General features: G+C 36.0%; 1 protein-coding gene across 5 annotated transcripts in view; it reads right to left on the minus strand.

Moving 5' to 3' along the window:
• Positions 1 to 110: 110 nt before the first annotated feature.
• The window catches only part of NR2C2 (nuclear receptor subfamily 2 group C member 2), a 37,937-nt gene continuing 11,844 nt past the window's right edge, over positions 111 to 26,203 (minus strand). For 4 of the 5 annotated variants that reach the window (XM_036390737.2, XM_036390735.1, XM_036390734.1 and 1 more), the window contains 12 exons: positions 25,760 to 25,960; positions 24,453 to 24,555; positions 23,207 to 23,386; positions 21,328 to 21,475; positions 19,594 to 19,687; positions 18,985 to 19,118; positions 16,204 to 16,381; positions 15,811 to 15,932; positions 15,156 to 15,295; positions 12,212 to 12,349; positions 10,614 to 10,719; positions 111 to 8,470 (listed from right to left, as the gene is read on the minus strand). In XM_036390737.2, the coding sequence (XP_036246630.1) occupies positions 8,296 to 8,470; positions 10,614 to 10,719; positions 12,212 to 12,349; positions 15,156 to 15,295; positions 15,811 to 15,932; positions 16,204 to 16,381; positions 18,985 to 19,118; positions 19,594 to 19,687; positions 21,328 to 21,475; positions 23,207 to 23,386; positions 24,453 to 24,555; positions 25,760 to 25,960 (1,719 nt within the window). In that variant the 3' untranslated portion in view covers positions 111 to 8,295. The remainder of the gene's footprint in view (positions 8,471 to 10,613; positions 10,720 to 12,211; positions 12,350 to 15,155; positions 15,296 to 15,810; positions 15,933 to 16,203; positions 16,382 to 18,984; positions 19,119 to 19,593; positions 19,688 to 21,327; positions 21,476 to 23,206; positions 23,387 to 24,452; positions 24,556 to 25,759; positions 25,961 to 26,203) is intronic. The other variant, XM_054515991.1, reaches the window with a different exon arrangement.

The raw sequence follows: 26,203 nt of genomic DNA on the forward strand, positions 1-26,203 counted from the left end.
AAGGCAAATTGCTGTTTCTCCCTAAAAGATAGTAAATTATGTATTTGGCTTAGACTGCTCCTGTTCAAGAGAAACTTAAATCAACTTCAAAATAAAACTCAAGAATGCAGTTATATTTGTAATTCACTTTAATGGTAGAGACCTCATTTAGCTACTAGTATTAACCGCAACAATATAATATCACAACAGCATTTAATAAAATGCATAAGCTAAATCATGCACTGCAATACTCTATATACAAACACAACAATGCAAATTCCTCTTTGTGACTGAAGACATTGCTTGGATATAAAATTTAGTTTAAAAAAACCCCATGCTATTATTTTTAAATGCTATCACACACAATAATACTGATTTCACAAAAGAAGCTGTAAGAAATTAAAAACTTTTGCAGTTTTAAAATAAACAATCATTTTCTAAATTATAAGGAATACAGACTTCCAGAAAAAAATCCCAAGGAACTGAAAGTAAATGCTTCCTTCTATAAAAATTTGCTGTTTTTTAGGAGCTCAGCACTCCCTAGTATGCCAATACAGATACAACTGTGCAGTTTTCAGTTAGGAAACTATGAACACTGGCTTCCAGTGTATTTCAGAGTACGGATTAATTATTAAAAATACTTGAACATTTGATCTTGATTCCATATATGGAAAATTTAACATATGCAGTCTGTAAGTAATATGTTTTCTTCTCAAAGACTGTGCTTTTTTATTTTAAATTTATTCAGTCCTGCTTTAACCCACAATCATGAAAATACCGTAAAATGGACCTGTGTTGTATTATTGCAGAGCCTTTATTGCCATTAAATTTAAGCACATTTTGTTCTTCAGAATACACACAATTCAAATGTGGATATAACTCATTTGGTTTCACTGAACTTTGCCTTTTCTTTTTTTTTTCCTGAATTGACAGTTGAGTTTTTAAACAGATTCAATCTTGCATTAATGCCCCAATTGGCTTCCTATTTAAAACTGTTCCTGCAGTACAGTGACTTTAACAGACTTTCAGGTTTCTATTCACCTTTAAAGAGAAAAGCAAGCATTCAAACACCACCAATTGTCCAGACACCAAGGAAGGTACATCTGTCACAGAAATTCCTGACATTAATTTACATATTTTTCCTGCTGAAAATTGTAGAAATAAGGTTTTGAAATGCTACAGGTTTATTCCTCTATTTGAAATAAAAGCTTACAAATGCTCACTAACCAATACACCAAGAAATAGAACATTCTCAGCATTTTCCAAAGCAAACTTTCCAAAATTTCCTCAGACTTGTGGTTTACTTTAATCATGCACAAAGTTCATGTTATTTTGATTAGTGTCTTATTATTGGATTAAACATACACAAGTCTTTGCCACAGTGAGCACAAAAGATGGAAATAAATGCCCATAAAATTCTATTTCACCTTTTTAATAACAGAAACAAGACTTGCTGAACTACTGTCCTGCATGGTCTGTGAAACGCTTTTTTTAAAAAACCCACAGTTAACAGATTTACTTTATGGAAGGCTTCCTTTTTAGCTTCATCAAAAGAGAAGAAGAACAAGCTTTGATAATGTAAATGTTTGAGTCCTCATTATGAATAAGAAATTGTCTTACTTCACATCTCATTTCCCAGCTGTGTGTCCAGGTCCCACAGGGAGTGGGTCTGTCACAGGCAGTGCAGGAGCTGCACAGATTGCAGACCCAGGAGAGGACAGAATGTGGAAAGGGACATAGTCTGACAACTAAATTAAGAAACTAGCTGTGTTCAGTTTAGGCTGGAAAATAGAAATAAAAACTTTGGAAAGTGAATATACAATTGAAATACATTGTGGAAATCCTGAAGATGTCTTGATGCTTGCTAAGAAATAAATTACCTGCAATGTCCCTACTATTTAATTACCATTGTACCAGAGCTGCTTTTTCACCGACCAGAGCACACAGTCTCTATCATCTCACAGCTTGTTTCATGAGATCACTATGACAATATGACTATTGGTTTCTTAAACAGCATCCATTACCTCCTGTTCTGTGTGCTGCAGTTCAGTGATAAATGGCAACTTGGTTTACTTTCAGTTAGCCACAGATGAAGACTTAAAACCAAAAAATCAGTCTCTTACCAAGCTTCACAAAAAATACAACTTTACAAAAGTATCTCAGGAGGGCTGGAAGAGAATGAGTATATAATGAGCAGGGAAGCATTTTCTATGACTATAGTTATTTATTCATTATTTTAAAAAGGCATTATATGCTCAATTAACTATTGACTTGCAGACCTCTATAGGTCAAATGAGAAAAGGTAAAGAGAATAATGTAAAAGCCAGAAAATTAATGGAATATATTTGTCAGTTCTGAACAGCAAATAGTGAATTCAGACTGGTTTAGAAAAAAGGTGCAAAGCTCTGAAATTTATGAGGATTCACCAAATTAGGAAGCTCTGGATTAGCAAATGAATAAAAAATTTTAGCACATAATAGATGAATAATGGCTCCCTATCTGTACATATATACATACACTACACATTTCCTATACACTGTACAGAATATATTTAGACAGAGAGGTATAAACATATACATTCATACACACATACATACATACAGCTATTTACATATGCATCATCTGCTCGAGTGAGTTCTAGAACTGAACATGCAGAAATGCACAATGGTGGGAGGCACAAAAGAGACATGTACAACTCTATCAAACCCCTTAAAAAGAAAGGCAGGAATTTAACAATAATAAGCTATTTTCAAAGCATTCATGTAACTCAGAGGACTGAACAGATTGTTGGCATTAATGGAACATTACAGCAGTACTACCTGTGATGAACTTAGCATGACTTCACAATAAAAAACATCTAAACTTCAGATGCTTAAACTTAGAGCATCTAAACTTTACAAAGAATTTTACTTTAACTTGTAACCCCAGTATAAATAATGTTGTAATTTTTTTTTTTCACAAATAATTTCCCATATGTTGATAACACTGATTGCAGCTGAAGTAGGGTTGTAGCATTATCTAACAAGACAGGCTAATGACATCAAACAATAAGCCTGAACTTAATTCAGGAGTATTTACTGTTAAAATGACTCAACAACTTTAGAATTAAAAGGTACAAAAAGTAAATGCTTTCATTTGCCCTCCTTTGCCATCCCCTCTTGGTAATTTTTCATATAAAGCTGTTTCTGCACTAATTTCCTGTCATTTAAGATCCAGTAGAAGCTGGCAATTTGTCCTTCCTCTGCTCCTCGCTTTCCTCTCTAGGGTGCCCCTCATTTCGCTGATCCCTCCTGGATGTTGGGAATTGTTAGGACTGCACACTGCTGTGTGCTGTTGTCAGCTGGCCCATGCTTATCACCAAAGCCATCTACTGCAAAAGCTCTGCTGTATAGCCAGTGTGGCAAACCCTGGGAACAGGTGGGCATCTGCCTGTGTTTTCTGGCATTTATGCTTTTCTTCTTATGGACAAGAGTAGGTGAAAAAAACACCTGGTTTTGCACTATTAAGAGTAACAGGGGAGGAAGAGAGGGATCTCAAATGGAAAAATCAACATTTTTGGTCTTTCCAAGATGGTATCACCTAGTAGATGTGCGCTGGTACCCCTGTGTGTCTGCCTGACCTGCCAGTTTTACTGCTCACTTCTCCTGATTCAAACAGGGCCCTGACTGGTGCTGTTAGCGCAGGAAGCTGCTTTGTCAACGCTTGGGCAGTAAGTACCCTCAGCCCATTCATTTCCAGTGCTGTCTTCCTGGTTAAACTGTATTCCTGAAACCCTTTGCTAGTCATGCTATTTGGTGGTATTTTTTTTATTGTCTTTAACTAATTAAACAGCAGGTAATCAAGAAAGAATCCTAACTACTGTCTGAACTTTAATGGGCAGTAAAACTTATTGACACCTGCAGTATCCTGAAGGAAGTCATTCAGGACTTTGTGAGTTCTGTGTACTGTACAGAACAATAAAAAAACCACACAAGTGTTTTACAGTCTCTGCCAAAGGAGAAACAAGAGTCACGAAACTGATTTCACCTGGGAGCTTCAGCCCTGACTTGGTTTCTCTATGGCAGGCTCAGAATTTGCCCCTTGCCCAAGGGAACGGTAAGGGTGATGCAGAGTGCTGGATTCTGCACACAGCGGCACCAGAGCTCCTCACCAGAGGCATCGTGGCTGTCTGGGGGCCACGCGCTTCAGAAGGCGGTGAAAGCAGACTTGGCAAATGACGCCAACTAATCAGTGGAGAGCAACAATAGTTCCTTGCCGCAGTGTGCTCTGAAAACTAAGCCTTCTTAATGATCTAACATTTTAAGAAAAAAGAAAGCCTTGCATGACTTCTTAGAAGGATCTCTCCTTGGAGATAACTTTTTTCTCCTCTACCAGTTTCATGCCAGAGTAACTCCACAGACACCAAAAGCATTGCAGACAATTTATAAGCCATGTAAATAGGCTGAGAAAGATTACTTTTGCACATGGTATTAGTTCTGACTCCACAGTCCGATGTAAGTAAATAAAAGTAAGAAAAGAGTATACCTTCCTACATTTGTCAAAAATGTAATTAAAATCATTATGACAAAGCTAGTCCCAAATGCTTTTTATCTACAAGACTGCAATCCAGTTCCTTTGCAAAAGAGTTGAAAAACGAATGAAGCACAGTGGGCATTACTGCCTCATTATCATTCCCAACAGTGCCTCATTATCATGCCCCAGTCTCAGCACAGAATTCGAACATTTGTCTGACTGAATTATGACTAGTATACACATTTGCTCAGGTTCAGATAAATCTAATCAGATAATTTATTACTGTATTTCTGCCAAGTTCAAATATTTTCATTTGAAGAGCAGCAGAAATAGAACCTCAAAACTTCTGAAGAGAATAAATTTTGGCACTAAGTAGAGCTTCAGTGAGATGAACTTTTCCTAGAATCACTTTGTGACTGTGGTAGTTTGACTCCAAGTTCTTGTGAAAACAGGTTTGGCATTTAAATTTCACCTTTATGAAAACAAGCTATTTCTATATTCAATACTCAAGAAATAGTTCTTCAATAATTGTTACAATATTAAAAAACTCTCCTGTCCCATATTCATAGGGAAAAGTTTGCACTTTCCAAGGAGAAAAATAACCAAAACTATTTTAATAGTAAAGCTACTAAGATTAGCCTGTTACCGTCTTCCAGTCACTGCAGGAGGGATGGAACAAACCTCAGAAATTCCAAGAACTGTGTCAGTGTTGCAATATTATTTTCTGCAGAGACCGTGCAAGGCTTGCTTGATTGTGCAGCTGCACTGTGCGCATCACAGGATCCTACTGCCACTGAGATGGATTGTTATGGGGAGAAATGGGCCAAGGGGAACCATGTGAAGTTCAAAGAGGGGAAGCACAAAGTCCTTTTCCTGGGTAGGAAACAGCCCAGGCACGCACATAAGTTCAAATTTCTACAATCCAAAATGTTAGTCTTGGAATCAAAATAGTGCATAGTTAGAAAGAGCACTTTTTGTTAATGGCATCAGAACTAAGTAGCTTGGTTCTGACCTCGGCAAGCCAGCAAATCATGCTCATGATGCTGCACAGAGAGGGACTTGGTAGCTTTTAGGTGGTAATATCCAAATCTTAAGGATGGAACTGCTTCATTTAATCTATTAAATGCATGCACAGCTATGGATTGCATGGTTATTACTTAGTTTACAAAAACTAAGATTTTATCCCTAATAAGCTATTGAATAACTATTTGCAGAGTAAGTAACTAGCAGGGTTTGAGCAAGGATATAATTATGTGTCCTTGCATTTGTGGGGACTGTAGTTTATTTGTAAACAGAATTGCATGATATTCATTGTTTCAATTTACATATGTAATGCAAGGCACACATTTTACATTTTATTTCATGTGATCACTTTGTTCCCAAAAAACTAAAATGCCTTTCTTTTCTGATTTGTTATTATCACAAGTAATAAAAATTACAAACAAATTTTTGCACAGAAAATGGGGCATTTTTACTTGAAAAATTGGACGTTGAAATGATGTTTGTCAAGAAAAAGCTAGCTGGTGTGTATTGAGATTTAAAACCAAATATTCCAATGGCTAGTTTTTGTGTTAAGGACTATTTAATTTACCATTAAAATGCTTTCTTATCTGCTTAAATAATTTTTTTCAAATTCTGAAAGGAAATTAAGTTCTGTAATCCTTTTGGCAATTAAAAAAAATCAAAATATTTCAATGCATTCTTCTTGTAGAACAATGACATAATCCAGTAAAATTTTAAATTTTAACAAAAGCAGCCACTACTTCTTCCAAGGTAGCTACTGTTTCTGATGAATCACTTTTAAGTTCTATAACCTTAACATAAGGACTGTGCAGCAGAAGTTCTGACACAGTCCCTCAGCAGTCACACTACAGTCAAATGGTTGGTGCTAAAAGCTGAAGTCCAGCTGACTTTACGTGTAGAGAGCAGGCTTTCCATCAATGAACAATGTGACGATTTCATTTGCTATAGCAAAAGTTGAGACAGATACAAGTGCTGTATTACAAATCTCTGCATGGATACTGGAACTCTGTAATACCCTTCTGAGAAAAGAAGATTCTGAATGTGCTAAAAATAGTAACTATAGAAGACTAATGCATCCAGAAGCGAAAATTAAATAGTCTTTTGTGTCACAGTAAGTGCTACAAATATCAGCCTCCTAACAAACATGAAGTATACAAGTTCTTTTTGTTACTTTAGAAGCCTCATCTAAAGCTGCTTAAGGTCTTTTGGCTACAATTCAGACTCTGAAAAGTCACAAACTCCAGCCTAGTTGATGTTTCTAAATAAATATCAATAACAGAAGAAAAACCAAAGTGCTGGACTTACCATTAGATAAGTTTTGTCACATAAACCTACTAAAGTAAGAATGCCTCTAACACACAAATAATTAAAATAATGAATGCATCTAATGTGCCAGAATCAGATGAAGGTATTAATTGCTATGACTTTAAAAAAATCTTTGATTTTAAAATACTGAACAGCCACAATAGTAAATTATACTAAAATGAAACCTATGCTAGTAGCTAATGGCCAGTACTACTAGCAGACATGTTGATGGCTCATCCCTCGAGACAATTAAAAAGTAGTTCATTTTATAGCTCCATGGTGCATCAGTCATCAACTGCAATTGTACATGAGTGAAAGTAAATCCTAACTATATTTTGGTTTCAAAGTGAGTGACAGGAAAGTTGAGAACACTGCAAAATCGGGAGTGCTTCATGAGGGAGGGAAGGAGAAATAAAGTGAGAGAGGTTTGTAAGAAACTCTTGCTGACAGCCAGAGGTTCTATACATTTCAGGTCTTAAATTGCACCCTGTGGCTACACTATGAGGGTGTTCAAAGTACAGAGAGGAGGAGTAAATTGGCAGCAGACAAAGAGCATACTCAGAGCATCACACAGCTCTAGTTGAAATTTACTGCTCTTCCAGTTAATGACTGATTTTCCCCTAAGTCAAAAGGCTGCTTCTAGAATAATGTTTGTCATGGCTGTGTTTGTCTGAATAAACACTTTAGGAACCTGCATATTTAATCATTATTGTGACAAACACTTTTTTTCTTTAGTGTGGGGAATTCCTGTAGCACATAATAGTCACTATGACTGCACTGTACCGTGTATGACAACTGCACTAATTTAACAGATAAAGTTTTCTATAATGTGGATATCTGATTTAAGAATCCACATTAATATTTCATGCATAATATAACAGCAAGTGACTTTTTGTAGATTAAATGATTGTCTCCTTTAGCATTCTACATTTTTACAAAAATCGCTAGCATTTTGACTAAGGACATAGGCATTTTTTTCATTTTTGAAAAATGAAAAAAATTTTCCATACTCATAAACAGGATGTTGATGATGCTGTTGCTCTGACAAGAAGTGATTACAAAGTGCTAGTATATACCCTGGCATTTGCTAGACATTCATTCCAAGGATATTTTTAAATATATACATACTGTTCTTTTTACTTTTAAAGTAATTTTATTACTACTCTGATATTATAAAACTCTTTTTAACCACTGATAGTTTCTAAATACAAAGCATGTGAAAAGTATGTTCAGTAATCTATGGCCTTTTAAATGAAAGGCATCCAAAATATTCCTTGTGGCAGGAAAGGTCCTATAATAGGTCTTTTAATAGCTGCTTTAAATTTTGTCAACATCAAAAAAAGACAAGGAGAAATCTGTCAGGAAACTAATAACAAATTGGTATTATCTGCACATACCGAAACACGACTCTTTTAACTTCATAATTATACGGGTTTTGTGAAAATTACTTCAATCCCTCAAATTACGTTGTTCCTTCTATGCAGACGTGCCAGTTATTTGACCATTATATTCTGCTGTTTCCATTTTGAGAATGTAGGGGATTATGCTGTCAATGGGAACATTTCCAATGAGACCTGTGAAAAACAGTTCCTCAGTGATGCTAGAGCTCATCAGCCTAAGTGCTGGCAGGCGAACTAGGATCCGGGCTAGCCTGAAAAAGAAGTTTAGTGGATTATAAATACATGTAAGACCAGTTCAAGATACTCTATGGCTAAAGAGCTGGATCTGCCTTTATTATTCCCAGAATTCATGAATAGGTGTAAAGAGGCAATTAAAGCTAACTTGGCCACACCACAGAAAGAATGGTTGCTGTTCTATCCTGCAAGCAAAATGAAAGCTACGTCGCTTTGTGGTTCTCCAACGAAAGGGACGTGGTAATGCCCTTGCAGATAGAACACGTACGTACAAACACACAAGTTTCTTGGCCTGCTTTTGAAATGCCCAGCTCTGGACAAACAATGCTGAGACTAATAATATTCATGTTGATTAGTGTGAACATTTGCACCATTTGAAGAGCACAATGCTTAATTAAAATTTCAGCCATAAACAGCATAGTCCTCGGTTGCCTAGCAACCTCATGCCAAATGAGATAGCAGGAAGGGGGCTGGATGTATATAAACAGAAAAAAGAGAATCAGCTTCTAATGAGAGAAGGAATTTGGGGGAATGTACTGTTAAGCATAAATATTCCCAAAGTGCCCTGGTGTTTTATTTACCAAGATGTTAACAGATATCCAATACAATGAAGTGACTGTATTGAAATGCTAGGCTTTCCATTAATATGAAATTTAGGACAGTGATGAAAGCATTTTGCTGCCATTCATATGGCAGATGTGCATCACAAATGCTAAACCAAATAAATTTTCTGAACCAGAACCACGTAATAGTAAACCTCAGGCAGCACTGACCACAGGTGCTCTGGAAAATGCTTGAATATTTATGGAGAAAATATCTAAGGTCCATCCTGCTAATATACCATATCTTGTAAACTTTAGGGCAAAAAGATTAAACTAAGCTGTTGTTTTTATGAAAATTGTAACACTTGTCCCCGATCTTAATTTCTACGAGCACTCAGTTGCTCAGAAATGAACAGATTTGTTCTCTAAACTTGTCTATAGGGGAGCATGGAGAGAGAGACACTATTACTTAAAATAAAAGACACTGCTTGGGGAATGCAACTCTGATTTTCTTCCCTGAGACACTATTATGAGAACTAAGTATATGGAACAAATTTTATATTTAGTTTTATGGTAGATATTCAGCTCTCACTAATCAAACCAGAAGGCCTCAATTGCACATGGAAGAATGTGGGATTTGAGGATATTTCTGAGGCAGAGAATCCTATTTTCATTGCACCAAAGTGTTAATTCTGCAAGATCAGTGCAGAAAACAGAGATGGGAGAAGCTCTCTTTTTCAGACAGGTTTTTTTCTTCTTTTTAGTTACTCCACCCTCAGACAGTGCTTAAGTATATGGGATTTCTTCTTTACATGAGGATGCCTTTCACAGTAAAAAAGAACATGTTCTAGTATATCTTACAGACAGAGGTGAGAACTTCCCTGAAAATGCAGAGAGTTATTGTGTTGATGAATTTTGAATTTTGATGGAGATTGTTAGAAAATACAGTAATTGTTTCTAGCACATAACAAACAGAAGAGTTGAAAAGTGAAAAAAAGCAAGCTAAATAATTTCAGAGAAGTCCTTGGAAATTAAAAAAAAAAAAAACCAACACCAAACCCAGAGGAGAAAATAACTAGGATGTGGGAATTTCTTATAAACAGAAGTTTGAGAAATGGTTATTGTTCCTTGTTATATGTATCATCGTTTTTCCAAGGGCTATAACTGACAGTTTTAACATTTTCCTGCATATGCAACTTAAAAAACATTTCAAGGATGATAATCACCTTTTAGTTGTCAAAGAGACTTTAAAATAATTACTTGAAAAAAGAAGCAGTGTGAATTAGTCAGTTGAAGCAGCTATCCCCCAAACTTCTAAAAAAATAAGTCTGTTTACTTTTCTAAACACAACTATGACAGTCTCAAACCCCTCAAAAACCAAGAAAGTACTAATAAATTTAATTTACATGGAGGAAGCTAGACAGCTATTCTTGTTTCTACATATCTTTAAACAAACCTGCTTTTATGAATTGGGTTTTAGTTCTTTCTCAGCAACAGTCAGAAAAAAACCCAAACCCCAGATTGTTGTGACCAGATGTCAAAACCATCAATTACATTATTTTGTACTTCTGTTAGCTACAGCCCACAACATTACTTTGGGTACTTTAGAAATAAATACCTATAAGTATCTTCTGGATAGGTTTTTTGTACATAGTCCTGCAATTCCATCTGTGCCTTCTCCTGGAATTTTTCTATTTGGGTTGAACTGGTCAGACCAGGGTGATCTAAAGAAACAAAACATTTCTGTATGTCGATTGTTTCCCTATACATTGTGAAATAAATGTACTTATAAGACTCTCACATTTAATTTCAATGAAATATTTCTCTAGAATTGTGATGTTTAACATGCTAGCTGTATAGAGGTAAACATTTTCTTCCTGGCTTCAGAATTAGCTTGTCCGCTCTTCTCTCTAGAGCTGTGTGTATCCGGAAGAAAGTGGACAAAGATGAAGCCTGTGTCTGTGGAGCAGGCAATGACACAGAATTTCTTTCTAGCTTCGCCTGATTAAATGTAAACATGGCTGCCTGTGCTTTGTTCTAACTAGGCTGGCTAAGCAGTATCTAGGGTTGTTTTCTTGCTAGATCAATGTCTTAATCTCCTCAAGTCTGTCTCATGTTTTAATTCCAGCTGGCTCAGCTCAGCTCCTCCGACAGCCATGTTCTCAGAGCAAAAAAAAAGCAAACCCCCAAAATATCACCTCTCTTAATATGCCGAAATACCTTCACTCATGTGTCCAAACTGCTTGTCCCTTGAAATAGGAAAGAGCTACCTTGAGTTTGGATAGTTTCTTGCTTTTCCAACTCAAAACCCCTAACAAACCTAACTCTAATGGGACAATCTCGCCCAAAAATTCAAAAGAACATTTCAGGACACCAGTATCTTCTAATTAAGTTTTATTACAAAGAGAAAAATAGTTATCAATGCAAAAAAAACCCCAAGCAAACACAACAATAGCAATATATCCTTTTACTTTGTATTCTATTAAATACAAAGTGGTAAATACCTTTGAACTAAAGTAAATAATATGCATTTCTGAGCAAAACCTTCCCTTTTACTCAGCCTGTCAGCAGTTTTAGATTAACCTTTGTGTGTCCTTGAAACATTTCCATCTTTGCTGAAAAGACTGCCGCTTCCAGTTTCTTTATCATTCCAGAAAATCTCAAGTGTCTTCTTTGAGTAAATTTCCATATTTCAGAAACTGCTTTAGCTATCTGCTGTCATTTTTTAGTAACAAATGGAAGACAGCCTACTTCCATTCAGTTTTTGAGATTTTGTGGAAGTTTCATATACAATAGGTATTTCTGCTCATATTTCAGCTATTCCTCTTATAAGTATATTAAAAATACTGAAATTGAAGCAAATTTCTTTTTGTCACTTGGAAAATGCATTTCTTCTAATCCCCCTCACCATTTACCTCACTAATATTGCTAGCACACATTCCAGATAATTTACTACTCATAGATTCTCAGCTGAAGGTAACTTGAGAATCTAATCTTCTAGGATGGATATACAGGAAACACCTGATAGATTTGAATGTAAATAACATGGATATGTTGCTCTGAAGTTATTTTAAGACACATATTATGAAACAATAATTTTATCTGCAACTTAACAGATGAGTCTCATCTCAAGACATTAGTCTCATTTAAAAAATGCTAAAGAATTTACATATTAAGACTTATTATTTAGAAAGATATGATTACTAAATTCCTTACCAGGGCTAAAAAGGACTATAGCTTTAAGGTATGCATATTCATATCCATCAATATCAAGCTTGGCCATGCTGTTACAGAACTCCTGAAGTTTCCAGATGTGTTCCATGACTTGCTTTATTCTGTCGCCAGAAAGTTTATCTACAAAAAGATATTGCTTACTATTTCATCTGAGCTCAAGCATTTCTAATATATTAACAAATAAAGTTTTATAAACCAAGTCAATGATATTTGCAAGTCTTTTGCTGTCTTAGAACCACTTAACTTGGTAAGGATGGCCTGAATTGTTAGGAAAGCAAAGAGAATTTATAAAGTCTGAGACAGAGCCGGAGCTAGCAAACAATGTTAAGAACATTCTAGCAACAGAATGTTATCCTGTCGCCAGGATAGTATCATCTGCCACACCAGACTTTTTCCAGTGATGTATTGTTCTGAGCAGAGACTCTGAAATGATGCTGCCTTATTCTACAAATGGCTGGAGTGATTCTGGGAATGAACAGAAGCACAAAGCAAATACTAACGTGCCAGCCTAATTTTAAATTCAAACATGATTGAATTAGCCTTTCCAAAAGTGAATGCAAGAACAGTAATGATAGTGCTACTTTCTCCTCTATCTGTACTTTTAGGAATGAACTTTTCATTAGCTATGGTAAATAGTCTTTTCCCATCTGATAGGGTAAATTCACTGAAATACACATACACAGATTCTTCCATCATTTGAAAGATCACATTCCTTACATTGGGTTCATAATCTATCTTAAAATTTCAAATTAAAAGATGTATTTTATTTATAGATCTGTTACGAGTGAGTGGTATTAGCTGCTAACCTAGGAAGGGAGAGATTTCTATTTTGGTAAATAGAAATCCTTATATTGGACTGCATATCTAAAACTAGTCAAGGAACAAAAACATTAGAGAATACATTAATACATTTTTTTAAATACATAATTACTATTATCAAACTTCAGAAGTCCGTTTACAAGGGATAAAAACCCTTCCTTGGAAAACACATTAGAAGAATTTTATTCTAGTCATAATCTCCAATGCTAGTATTTCATATAATTTTAATTTGAATATTTTATTTTTCTCTATACAGCTAATAGTGCATAGGGTTGCTTAGACTCCATGTGGCTTAAACAGAATCTTTGACATAGCTTATTATGATTTGATCTATTTTCTGAAACTGCAATAAGAAGATTAAATGAATGGAAGAACCATGTTTTGCACAGTCTTGAAATAAGAATGAAAGCATAATCTACATTTCTTAAATCATTCATTGTGATACAAATTTTTAGTTACTTAAGATGAAGATAATACAGGAATAAAAACATTACATTATGTCTAAGTGGGAAAATATGGCCCAGAAAAACTCAGGAAAAGCAAACTAGAATTCCAGAGTTTCTAAGTAGCTTCATCACTAATAAATAAAGTTCTGAAATTTCTTTACTTTGTTTTGAATTTTGAAGGTATAATACACAATGTAACATGATAACTTTGCAGAATAGGTAAATAACACTAATGATCCTCTTTTAGTGGCTGGTCTCAGCTAACGCAGTATGAATGTGAGTACAGGTTCTAGAAAAAAAATATTTTTTTAAAACATTGATGCATAAGAACAGAACTGGAACCAGCCGTAACAGCCCTGCCGCCTCCTCCTCTCCCCTGCTTGGAACAAAGGTGACCTAGGCAGCTCAGTGTATTGTGGAACAGATAGAAAGCCTGACTTTGCACAGAACGTCCAATATGCAGGTTTCCCTACTGATCTTTTGAACTCCAGGAAAGGAGCAGCACTCTGTTGTATTTTGGGACTGTCCAGGCTCTCTTTAATGAGAAAACAAACCAAAAACAACCAACAAAAAAACCCCCAAAACCAAACCAAGAAATAACTCTCTATTCATTATGAAAGCAATTAAAGCATACTATCCAATAAAGAATCAAATTTCAGTCTAATTTACTTTATCATGATGAAGGTAATAAAGTAGATTAAAGCTTGGTTGTAGAACTATAAAATATACAAAGAAGATAGCTGGAAAAATATTTAATATCCTTCAGTCTGGAAAAATACATCTGTTTTACTCTCCTCAGTAAAAAACTATTTTCTAATTTTTTCTGTGTGCAAAATAATGACACTATAAAAAAGTATTTTTAAGTGGTACCAAATAGTATTCTATAACTGCTTTTAACAGACATGTAAATTTGAAGTAGTTCTCATGTATTATGCTGTCTTTGCGGAGTTTAAAACTGCTAGCATTGTTTTCTTCCTCCTTTTAAAAGTGAATATTATTTTCATGCTAATGAATCCTTTGATTGGAAGTGTCTTTAAAGAATGAAAAAAAAGCAAACATAACAGATTTTCTTCCATTCAAGATATAATCATCATTATCAACAGACCAAAGTTGAATTAAAAAATAAAATTACATACATCTTGTTAAGAATGTCAAGAAATGAGGTTGCTTAATGCTTCAAGGGCACTTCAAAATACATTAATCATTATTGCATTACAGTAGTACCCAAAACCATTATACATGCAATAATATGCTTGTTGTGATAATTGGCAAACACTGTGTTTTTACACCATAAAGAGGAGAAGGAAAGTTCCTGAAGGAAAAAGTCTGGTGTGGTTTGGAAGAGGATATCATTATTCTAAGAGGAAAAAACATACATCTGGATGGGAAGAAAACCCTCTGAGCACATCCAAGGAGTATTTTGAGATGTACTTTCTCTGTAATATCAGTCAGGCCGCCTTGCCTCTATGGACACTTCTATCCCACAGATATCTCTGTGAGGACAGTGCAACAAAATTGTAAATCACCAGGGGAAAGATAATTTTGCAAGAGAAAGCTTCACCTTGTGGTTCCTGGTGAACAATTTAGGCACTGATGGGGAAACACCTTGTGAGCAAAGTTATCCCAACATCCCTGTACTGTTAGCAGCGCTGGTAACATACCTTCTTGTATGCTGTTCTGGAGGTGGTTGACAATCGCCCCCAGGATGGTGGACAGACTCATCACCTGCGCACACTGTGCCAGCCCTAAGGTAAACAGTTCATTCCAGCAGGCCCGCACAAGGCTCGTATTACAGTCCTGCCTAGAAGGAAAGCAAACAACACTAGGTAGTTTGCATATCAGCTTGGTGTTGCCCTATGTATAATTATGTTATGGATAACAATTCATAATCAGGATTAATCTATTGCAAAACTTTGGTAACAGGCATATATTAGCATATTACAAGTATTTCAAGAAGCAAAAAGAAATTATAGACTATGGGAAACCATTTTGGGTTATCTGTGAAATGGTGCTCATCAATTCTTTAGTAAGGTATCAAGAGAAAGCATTTAATTTCTACAAATTAATGCTTGCTTTTGATTGGGCTTTACTTTATGTAACCACAGTAACATCAGATATTGCAGTTACCCTCCCTTCTGCCATCTTCTATTTTATTCTTCAAAACAGGAAATATTGCATAGTCTTCACACGTTTTAAAATATTAATTAAAAATTTAAAAAATAGTGTAACTAAAATGTTCAAAATATCTGGAAGCATTCAGATGAGTGCTTAAATTCATTCAAAAGCAAACCATTCAAACGGAGTATGTCCATTTACCCAAGAGCTTGAAATGCAGGTATGGACCTAGCCCAGTGCATAGAGAGGAAAAGGAGTCGTGATGCTGACTCACAGATGTAGTGTACGTTAAGGTACTCTGGCATCGGACTGGGCATTGTCAGCTGCAAAAAATAAAAGTACAGTACAACACATATAGTTCAGACATAAACTAGTTTTTATCATCAGTGAAATAACCAGCAAAAACATTCAAAGTACTCTCCTAGTCCATCACAATCAACAGTGTGACAAGAAGTTGTCAAAGGAAAATTGTACTAGATAACTCATTACTGCTGGCAAGGAATGCAAATTGGGAATATAAGACAAGAAATTATGTAGGAGCTCATACATCTTAAGCATTAGTTTGTTTAGTAAGACATTTAAAGAAGCACCTACCTTAAATGTGACATGTGTATCTGTAAGTAGGGGTCCTTCCACTTCAATAATTGGTGTAGACTGATCTCTACTGATTACATGAATATTCCCTCCTCCTGTAGGATCCATCCCATCTGCCAAGTTATGAGCTGTTGTACCATCTGTGGTATTAAGTGCTTTAGCCAAAGTATCAAATGCTCTAAAATATAAGTAAACAATGAAAGAGTGCTTCCTTAGATCTTAAAAATTTCACAGTGCTGAAATTAAATGCTATAAAATATTTCCACTTAGAGGCAACATACACAAGAACTCTTTAGGATGACACAAGGCCAGACGTTTCATTACAATTTGGTCCCTCTGTACTCTTTGGGCATTAATAAAACAAACAGATGTGCCCACATACTGCTGGTAAAAGATCTCCCCTATAAGGGAAGGATTTCATTCTGTAAATCCTGCTCTGATAGTTTTATCCTAGTTTTGTACTAGTGAGGTGGCCTTGTGCTGTGCTGGTTATGGCTGGGATAGAGTTAATTTTCTTCACTGTAGCTAGTATGGGGCTATATTTTGGATTTGTATTGAAAACAATGTTGATAATACAGAGATGTTTTTGCTATGCATAGCAGTGCTTGCACGTGTAAAAGCCTTTTCTGCTTCTTGTCCTTCCTTCAGTGAGGAAGCTGGGTGTGCATAAGAAGTTTGGATGTGACACATCCAGGACAGCTGACCCCAACTGATACAAGGATTATTCCATACTTTGTGATGTCACACTTATGTAAGAAGGGAGGAGAAAGAGGAAGTGGGGGGATTTTTGAAGTGGTAGTATTTGTCTTTGGAAGTCACTGTTACACGTGCTGGAGCCCTGCTGTCCTGGAGGTGGCTGAACACCTGACTGCCCATGGAGACAGTGAATGAATTTCTTTACTTGGCTTGTGTGTGTGGATTTTGCTTCACCTATTAAACTGTTTTTATCTCAACCCACAAGTTTTCTCACTTTTGCCCTTCTGCTTCTATCACCAGTCCCACTGGATTGAGGGAGCAGCTGTGTGAGGCTTAGTTGTCTGCTGAGCATAAATCTCAACAGTGCTCTTGTACTTAGCATTCACTATTCCCCCTTCTCACAGATTCGGTGAGGATTACAGACCAGTTGCATTCTGAAGAGCAAAGTCCCTCTCCTTGTCCCCATCCTTGATCTCCGGCTTTTGGAACAGTGGAGAACAGTGTGGTTTTCTTCTAGACAATGTGCCTGAATTTCCTTTCCCTTAAGATGAAATATAGGCAGGCACTCCTGATCTCCCAGTACACGTAGAGCCTTAAAAGCCTTATGACAGTAACACAAGAGAGACTGGTCCCCGGCCTTCTTTATACTCAAGCTGTTGCTTGATCATTACCCAAACAGATCACTGTAAATTCTCTTTGGATTAACAGAGCTTAAATGTAAAGAAGAATTTTGTGTTCCAATTTCATACCAGTGGACATTATTATGGTATTGTGCTTCTTTGCCATTTTTTGTCAAGATGTTTTTTTTGGGAGAGGTATTGCAATAATTTTTTTTTCTGCTTTAAAGAAGGAGTAAGAGGTTGACATAAGCTGATATTGCAGTGTCAAGTATTTTAAAATATTAATTCACTTCACTTGAAGAGTTCAAATGAAAGACTTAGCAGCCTTAATTAATAGAAATAAAGGAGCATTTTCCTTCTCTGGATAGAGTATCTTGTTTTTCTCATGTGTGCAACTATCCATTATACTTCCTTTCAACCCAGTCAGCCCAGATGGACATTAATTAATGTCCTTTCGCTCTCGCGCTTTCTCTCTCTCTCCCCAGAGAGGTGTTTTCCAGTCAGTGCAGTGGGCAGACTGGTCTAGTCTTTGTTTACTCTCGGGGGCTTTTCTGTGTAAATAATTTTTCTTATATCTTTTGTTATTAATGTTGTGGCTATTACTGTTTCATTTTGCTGTTACTGTTTGTTTGCTAGTCTCATTGCTGTTTCCAGTAAATTGTTCCTATTTCAACCTGTGATCTCTGCCTTTTGTGCCTCTGACTGGAGACGGAGGGGGAGCAAGTAGGAGCACAGTTTAAGTGTGAACATTAAATTGGAGAATACCATTCTTGAACCATGACAGTTAAGCTCCTCCTAAAAATCTTCTTTTTGAGAAACAGTGGACAGTTTTGAGTCCAAGTATTTTGTCTTATTAATACTTATTTTGTCATATACTACTAAATTAAACCAATCTGCTTCCCCACACAAAAAACACAACCAAAAACATCCAACAAAAAAAATCCCAGCCTTGCAAATCCCAAGCTGTGCTGGAAATTATAATATTCCATGCTCCTTTTTTGTATATTTTTTATTAAGAAAAGAAAGACTTCAAACTCTTTCTAAATCTACATTACTGGGAGATTTTATGGCAGCACAATCTCAAAAATAAATCTGCTGTAATACAGACTCTTCAAGAGCAGGGCTTAGGGCACAAGCATTGCACAGGAGAAGCTTACATAAAATATATCTGTGAAATAAAATGGCACCGAAATGTTGCTATTCTCAGAGTCTTTCAAGGTCACAACCTAGTCATTGTTAATTTTTCTGAGAACCAAATCTGGTCGAGCTTTAGAACACTACACTTGCAACACAGGACACAGTTCTTCACAAGAGGGCAAGAGCCAAAACTGATTTTAAAGACCTGTATTTTGTTTCAAAGTAGGGACAACTGATGCAACAATGGCAAATTCCTTTAATGAATGAGTGCAAGGATACACCACATAGAACACAAATTACTAAATAAAATGTAAATATAAAGGCATACCGTGTAATCTCACTTGCAGATTGCTCTTCTTGTTGAACTTCAGAAGTATCTCCATTATTTAGTGACTCACTGAGATTAGCAAGAGATGTTACAACATTTGCTAGTGTTCCTAAGGCGCCCTGGCTTGTTTCAGCCTAAAAAGGAAACACTGTATTAGTAAATCAAAATTATAGTTAATATATCATGTATAATTTCCCCCTCACTTTCAATCTTTTTGTTCCTTTTCCCCTATGCACCTTCTCCTTCTTCCTGAATGCCAGGAAGAACAATGGTTCTCAATTATCTTTAAATCCTATTCTAATTATCAATCCTAGTCACAGATGAGACATCATATTGAGAACTACCTGTAGCTGACCTTTTGCAGAAATATGCTTGCCAAAAGAAACCACAATCCTACTGATCAATTTATTATATCCATTCATACAGTTCTTCACATTTATCACAAGCTTCTCTAGAGCAACAACTATTTGAGACTATGTGCAACAACTATTTGAGACTAATAGATAAAGTAATTTATCTATCTGAATAAAGTAGTAATTTATAGATAAAGTAATTTATCTATCTGAACAAATTAATAGCTATCTCAGAACTGAAGTGAGACAGTAATACCTTGGAATCAGCAGCTAGGAGGACTGTACCATCATCCCTGATCAAAGGCTGCTGAATATTCACGAGCATTCCTGGATCAAGAAGACCGGCTGACCTGTTCAAAAGCGTAAGGCATCTGATGATCAATAGTATTTTCCATTAATCAGAAGAATGTGTAACAACTTATGAGAGCATAAAAGGAATAACCAGTTTTTAAATAAACAATTTAGTGAAGCTTACAGTTTATTTAACAGGACTTAAGTCTTTCTGAAACAGTTCCCAAAAAGTAGCTTGAAAGACAGAAAGACTGAAAAATCTTATCATTTCCAGTGCAAAAACAACAACAACAACTTCCTAAATGCATATCTTCTCATTTGCTTTTTGTTCTGGTTTGGTCTGCTTTAAGGAAAGCTGTTGTCATCTCATGCTCTCAGAAGTCACCTAGTAGCTTTAGTTTTATATTAGACTTAGGAGGAAGGCATAACTCTGTATTCCAAGCAAGACACTGGCCAGCATTAAATATAAGTCATAAAAATGTTTTTTACATTCCAAAATATAGTCAGAAACAGTCACATAATCAAAGCCTGCATAAAATCTCTGCTGCCTTTACTTCTGGTGCTTTTTGACCAAATATCCTTCCCCTCTCCTGTATCTAATTTAGGGAGACAGTGGAAAGTCTTTGCAGTCAGCAAGAAGTTTACTTGCTACTTATGTGATGCTCCAAGTGTCTATAACACGATACCAATGCACACAACACAGGTGCAAGGCTGCAGGACATTACAGTACAAGGGGTCCTGCACTAACAGCTATCATTGTGAACAAGCACAGGCAGCAAATTCTCATGCATTATGCAAATCTAAATCCTACATAAATAACAGAGTGCTTCTTAATGACTATAGTAGTGTTTATAGGTCTGTAATGGATCTGTAGCTCAAGGAAATTTTTAAGAAGCAAATGTCTCTGTGAGTACTTCTTTCAAACAAGAACACTGAAAAACAATTCTCTGAGAAACCTGCAGCCCAAACTTCCTAACTGCAGTGTCTCAAACACACACACTTCTTCCCCTATGAAAACTGAATAAAAATACTCAATTTTTTACGTAGTTCTCAACCATTCATAAACTACGGTTTTAAAAAAGTCATATTTAACCTAGACTTTTTTTTATTCTATTCAGAGAAAAAAAGGAAATCTTGCCTTTGTTTGTAATGATGTGCATTTTCACACCCATTGCCTAAGGAGACACCTGAGAGTGCAGGAACTGCTGCAGCAGCAAGGCACAGGAACCACTTTGGAGTATCTTCCATAGAGTAAAAGGAAGCTGCTGTTTTGCTGTTGTTGAAAGCAGTCTCTTGGGATGCCAACCAGCAGTCACTGCGTCTCCCTAACTAGTGCCTTTAGGAGAACGAAGCCTGAGTCTGCCATTGCAGATCTGATTTCAGAGAAGTGCCAACTCAAATGTATCACAGCACTAGCCTACGTGCTTTCTGCTTGAATATCATTCAGTTGCTCTGCATTGCTCTGACCTGGCTGGACAAGAGCCAGCTCTGAACTGAAAACCACATACCTGGATGCAGACATAAAAACTTCCATGAGAAGCAGAAACTACATTGGCCTTGGTAATGGAAACAGATGATGTGTGCATTAAAGTTCCTTTCTGTTCCCTCTGAGAGCAGAGGGGAGAAAGAATATAGTGTGACTGCAAAAGTAATATGCACAAATGACGTGAAAGAAGATACATGGAACTGAGGTACTCACCGTGTCCCATCTTTATCTGCCACAAATGTTGGAGTTGCTATTAGAGGGCTTCGAAGATCTTTTCTTATATAGATTTTTTCAGTAGAAGCTGCACAGTTGGTTGGTTTTTCACGTTGCACATCAAAAGGCTTTCTTTCACTTTGAACCGCTACATAAAGACAGGAACATACAGATTTGAAAGGAAATATTTCAAACGAAAAATACAAAAAGTAAGTAAAATTCCTGCAGTTATGATAGTGTACCAGCTCAGTTAAAAACTGGAAATTTAATACCAAGAGGGAAGAAATGCAGGCTCCAATTTTACTATATCTGTGAGTATGTGTATTTTTACATATACTTTTAACTAAAAAGTCACAGATTAATCTTTTGCTTCAAGTGCTGCTGATCTGGAATAAAATATTGCTCTTTTTTTTTGGCATTTGATAAGATGGAAGATTCTACAGATTGTGTTTTCAATTTGTATTTTTTTTCCCAGGCACAAGCTATATCTAAATGTTAGGCAGATTTCTATTCTGGATGACACAAAACAATGCAAACCCAGAAGGAACCCTGAAAAAGTCAAGAGAGGCAAGTTACCTGAGAGATGCAGGTAAATTCCTTGAGAGGATACTTTCTGCATGACTTACAGCCATTAATACCTCCCAGTTAGGGAAGAGTGTTCCAAAACTAACCCTTTCATGATCTACATTTATACTTGAGAATTAAAACAAACTGAGTTCAGTCACTGAAGTGCCGAACAAGTGTAGGAAATTTTTAAATGAAAAAGAAAAGCAAGAAGCAATTACTTTGTAACTTTTAAAGAAAGTGAAAAGTTCATCTTTATAATATTAAAATATTATTATTAAACATATTACAGAAAGTTATCCTCACAACCAGCAAGAGTTACTTAGTTCTTGGTTTTATTTTTACTATTGCTGTTACTATTAGCAAAATGTAGGGGCTTCCAAGTTGGCATATCAAATTTACTGGCTTGGTGAATACATAGAAATTAATCAGAGGCCTGACTCAAAGCCAGTGAAGTCAATAAACATATGCCCTAATCGTATTGGAATAAGAAAGGTTTACTATCTGGAACTGCAGCAGTTTTTCTTGTACAAACATCTCATCTTACATTCAGCACATTGTGCATAAAGCAGCAGAATCATCACAACAGGTCTGGAGTCTCAGAGTGCAAATACAATTATGTTCCTATTTACAGCTTAAAGTTCTGCCTCCCTTGAACTCAGTGGCTGGAACTAACCCTGCTTAGATCAGATCACAAAACAACCTTGTAATTGTTTCACGTAGTGCTACATTGAAGAACAGTTGATATAAACTGAAAATAAAAATATATTGAAACAAAGTGTTTGGCTGCTAGCACTGGAAATGTATGAAATACTACATACAAACATGAAAGCATATTTTAAAATATATGACAGTTTGTACAATGCCTCATAAAACACTGCTCACAAATTATAAAATTGACATAAAAATTTAAAAAGAGGGGGAAAAAAGACTGTTTTCTATCACTGGCTGAAAAAGCCACAAAAACTGGAAGGAAAGCAGATTCTCAAAACAGAATATTAGACTCAGATTCATGTCAATCCATGTCAAAATATTTTCTATTATAAACATACACTGTGTTTGGCCCACGCCTTGTAAGTGAGGCTGTAACTGGGCTCCTCAAAGACAACGGTACTTGGAGACGTGGTTCAGAACAAACCACTACTGCACCTCAGACATCCAATGGTGATGAAAGAAAGGTGCACTAGATGCTGCCAAAGCAGCTCTGTTCCCTTCCAGCAACATATAGCAAAACAGAGAGAACACACTAACAAATGGCAGTCCACATAATTGTTACTTGGTAGGCACAATATCACATTGAGTACTTAACACTCACATTCCATTTTCATGCCCATCTCTAGACATTTCTTAAGCCTACAAAACTGGCATCGATTCCGATGGTGTTTATTGATGATACAGTCCTGGTTGCTACGACAACTGTAGGTCAAATTCTTCCTCACACTCCTTTTAAAGAAACCTTTGCATCCCTCACAACTGACAGCACCATAGTGACGACCTAGGAAACATATATATATATATATATCAGTTGAAAATTACTTATATTTTAGCATAGAAATATTAATTTTAACCAAGTAAAACACTGTAAGTCACCCTTTGAATTTGTTTTGGATTTGTGCCAGCATTTTGGACCATGAAGGCATGACTACAGTCTCACAAGATATTTCTGGTTTACCTAATGTCAGGGGTTTTGGTGAGAGAGTGGAGAGAAGAGAGGAAGGCTCAGGCTATTTCTGAATGTGTGGCTGATGAAGGTGATGAAGGCTGATGACAGAGCTCCCACTCTGTCTAAGTACAGATACAATTCTATCTGCTGTTACAGACTATAGGATACATTTAGAGACTATATCAGCTAAGAGCTCAAGTCATTTCAGAAAACAAGTAATTTTACACCAAAATTTAAAATGCAATCTTAATTTAAATTTTCTGTCCATATTAATTCTGGTATTGTTTTAATTTCATAAACACTTAAAGAAGGAAAAGAAAGTGAGAGAAAGAGACAGAAGGGTGTCTTCTCTCTAGGATGAAAGCACAGAACACCCCCTTGACTAATAAAAAACTTTTATCTTAAGTTTCCTTGTTACTGCATGGATCTGGAGCACCGAGGTTTCACATAATCTCTGCTTGCCTTGTTTTGTGATAGTAGAAGCAAAAAATCTACCAGGAAATGTTAAGTTTGTTAGAGAGCACTAAGAAGCATTTTCTTGGAGCAGTTACACATTTTTAGGTGACATGTTTATTTTATGGTAGCACATCACTGTGGGGAACCATGCTTTAAGCAGTCTTTTTCAATTACCAGGAGCAATTTAATCATTACTTTATCTTTAAGCCAAATTATCTTTAAGCATTTATATGCTTCAGTTCAAGGAGAAAACCTAATACTCTTCCAGGCAGAGTTTAGCTGTTTTTTGTGTATAGATACAGAGTATATTTTTCCATTTAAAAACTCAGTTACTTTTGCCATGAGCATAACTAAAATCAGTTAAAGCACATGAAAATCATCTCTTCATCCCAGTCATCCTTTCAAGAAAGTTTCTTCAATATCACTTTGTAGGCTTCCTTACCTGATGCTTTATCACCACAGACTACACAATATTCTACTACCTGGGGCCGCTGAACATCAGTTTTTCCTAGCAGACGTTCCACTGAAGCAGAGTCTGTCACTATCTAAAGCAAAATTCCAGAACAAAAACATGCAATTAGCCAGATATAAAGGTAAGGAGTCTTGCCTATAGAACAAGATCGGTGTATCAGCTAAGAAGAGAGGACTAAATTTATGAATAAGTATGGCATTTGGAATGAAATTAAGTAGTATGAAATGCAATTTAATGAGAGTTCTTACTGACAATAGAGAGACTTTTGAAACAGTCATATCAAAGCAAATTACAAATAAAACTGCTAGCTTTGTTTATTACAAATGTTTCTTCACTTGTGCAATCAACAGTGTTTTTCTCTTGTTGCAAATACTCTCAAGTGGCTGCTATACTTTAGCCAAAGACAGTTGGCTTTCAGATGCTGTTCCCATCTATCTCTTCTCTAGCTGTTAGGGATGTCTGGTTCAGAGAGGATAGCCTGGAGCTCAGATCTATAATAGAAACAGTTTAGCTTCCAAAGGCCTAGGATTCCAAAACTTCTGTTCTGAACATCCCATTTAACCAAGAAAAAATTAAAAACCCAACCCCTCTGTAATGTCAGATATCCTATTTAGCATGGAAAATGAATTTTAGAAGACTTGAAATAACATTTAAAAAATATTTATGTAAAAGTTACTCTTCTTCCTGTAAAATATTCTCTATTGTAACAGTAACAAGAGAGACCAGGCACTTTTTCATTTGTTTTATTCTTTTTTTTAAGACTGCTAGGAAGAAATCTGACATTTCATGTGAGATAGATTATTGTTACATCATTGTCTTTCCAAAGCTTCTGTTCATGTAGATTATGCTCAAGACCCACAAAAAACATGAGCTTTATTGCAATGTCTTGATCCTGAATGTAAAGTATGAACTCATGTAAATTTGCTCAGGTGAGTTGTATCTCTGTATATCAGTGAATCTTAGACTAAGAAATCCTGGCACTTCTCACAAGCACTATCTTAAGGATTCCCTTATGTCTTTGGAAGCTGAATGAGAACACATGACAAGGGATGATAAGTGCAATGGAATACATGAGGTAGGTGAAGACTGAAGGATTTGTGATTGAACAATGAAGCCTAAAATTAGTATGTCTGATCCATGTCATGAGAAAACTACTGCAATTGGTCTTAAAGCAATTTAGATTTCATTTAGAAACAAAACAAACAAACAAAAGAACAACAAAACCCCCACCCCCCCAAAAAAAATATTCCATGGTTTATCTAAATTACTGTATTTACCTGAATTCTGCCTGGCACGATGTTGTCTGTGGTGGTAAAGATAAGCTGCTTGGCATTAGATGTCTCAGGTGCTGCCAAGATCACCTTTCCTGTACCAGTTCCATCTGGACTAGCTAAAATGAACTGTTGCTTTGGAGACACAGCTGAATCCACTGCTGTCACTATTTGAATTTTCTGACCTGTTTGCTGATCTGTCACAATCTGTAAAACATTGAAGAAATTAGTGACCACAGTAAATTTTGTTTTAAAACCTTTCATTCCATCTCAGAATTATATCAGTGGAAAATTACAAAGAAGCTCTCTCAAAGTTTTCTTTATAAATATCACTAGGGAGATGTTCCCCAGTTAACATTTACCAATATATTTTACACAAGATGTTACTCCCTAAAGTTATCACCAAAAGATGGACTCAGGCAGCCTTATTGTTTCACATGCCAATTTTCA

This window comes from Molothrus ater, chromosome 11 (assembly GCF_012460135.2).
Source record: "Molothrus ater isolate BHLD 08-10-18 breed brown headed cowbird chromosome 11, BPBGC_Mater_1.1, whole genome shotgun sequence".
Lineage (NCBI taxonomy): Eukaryota > Metazoa > Chordata > Aves > Passeriformes > Icteridae > Molothrus > Molothrus ater.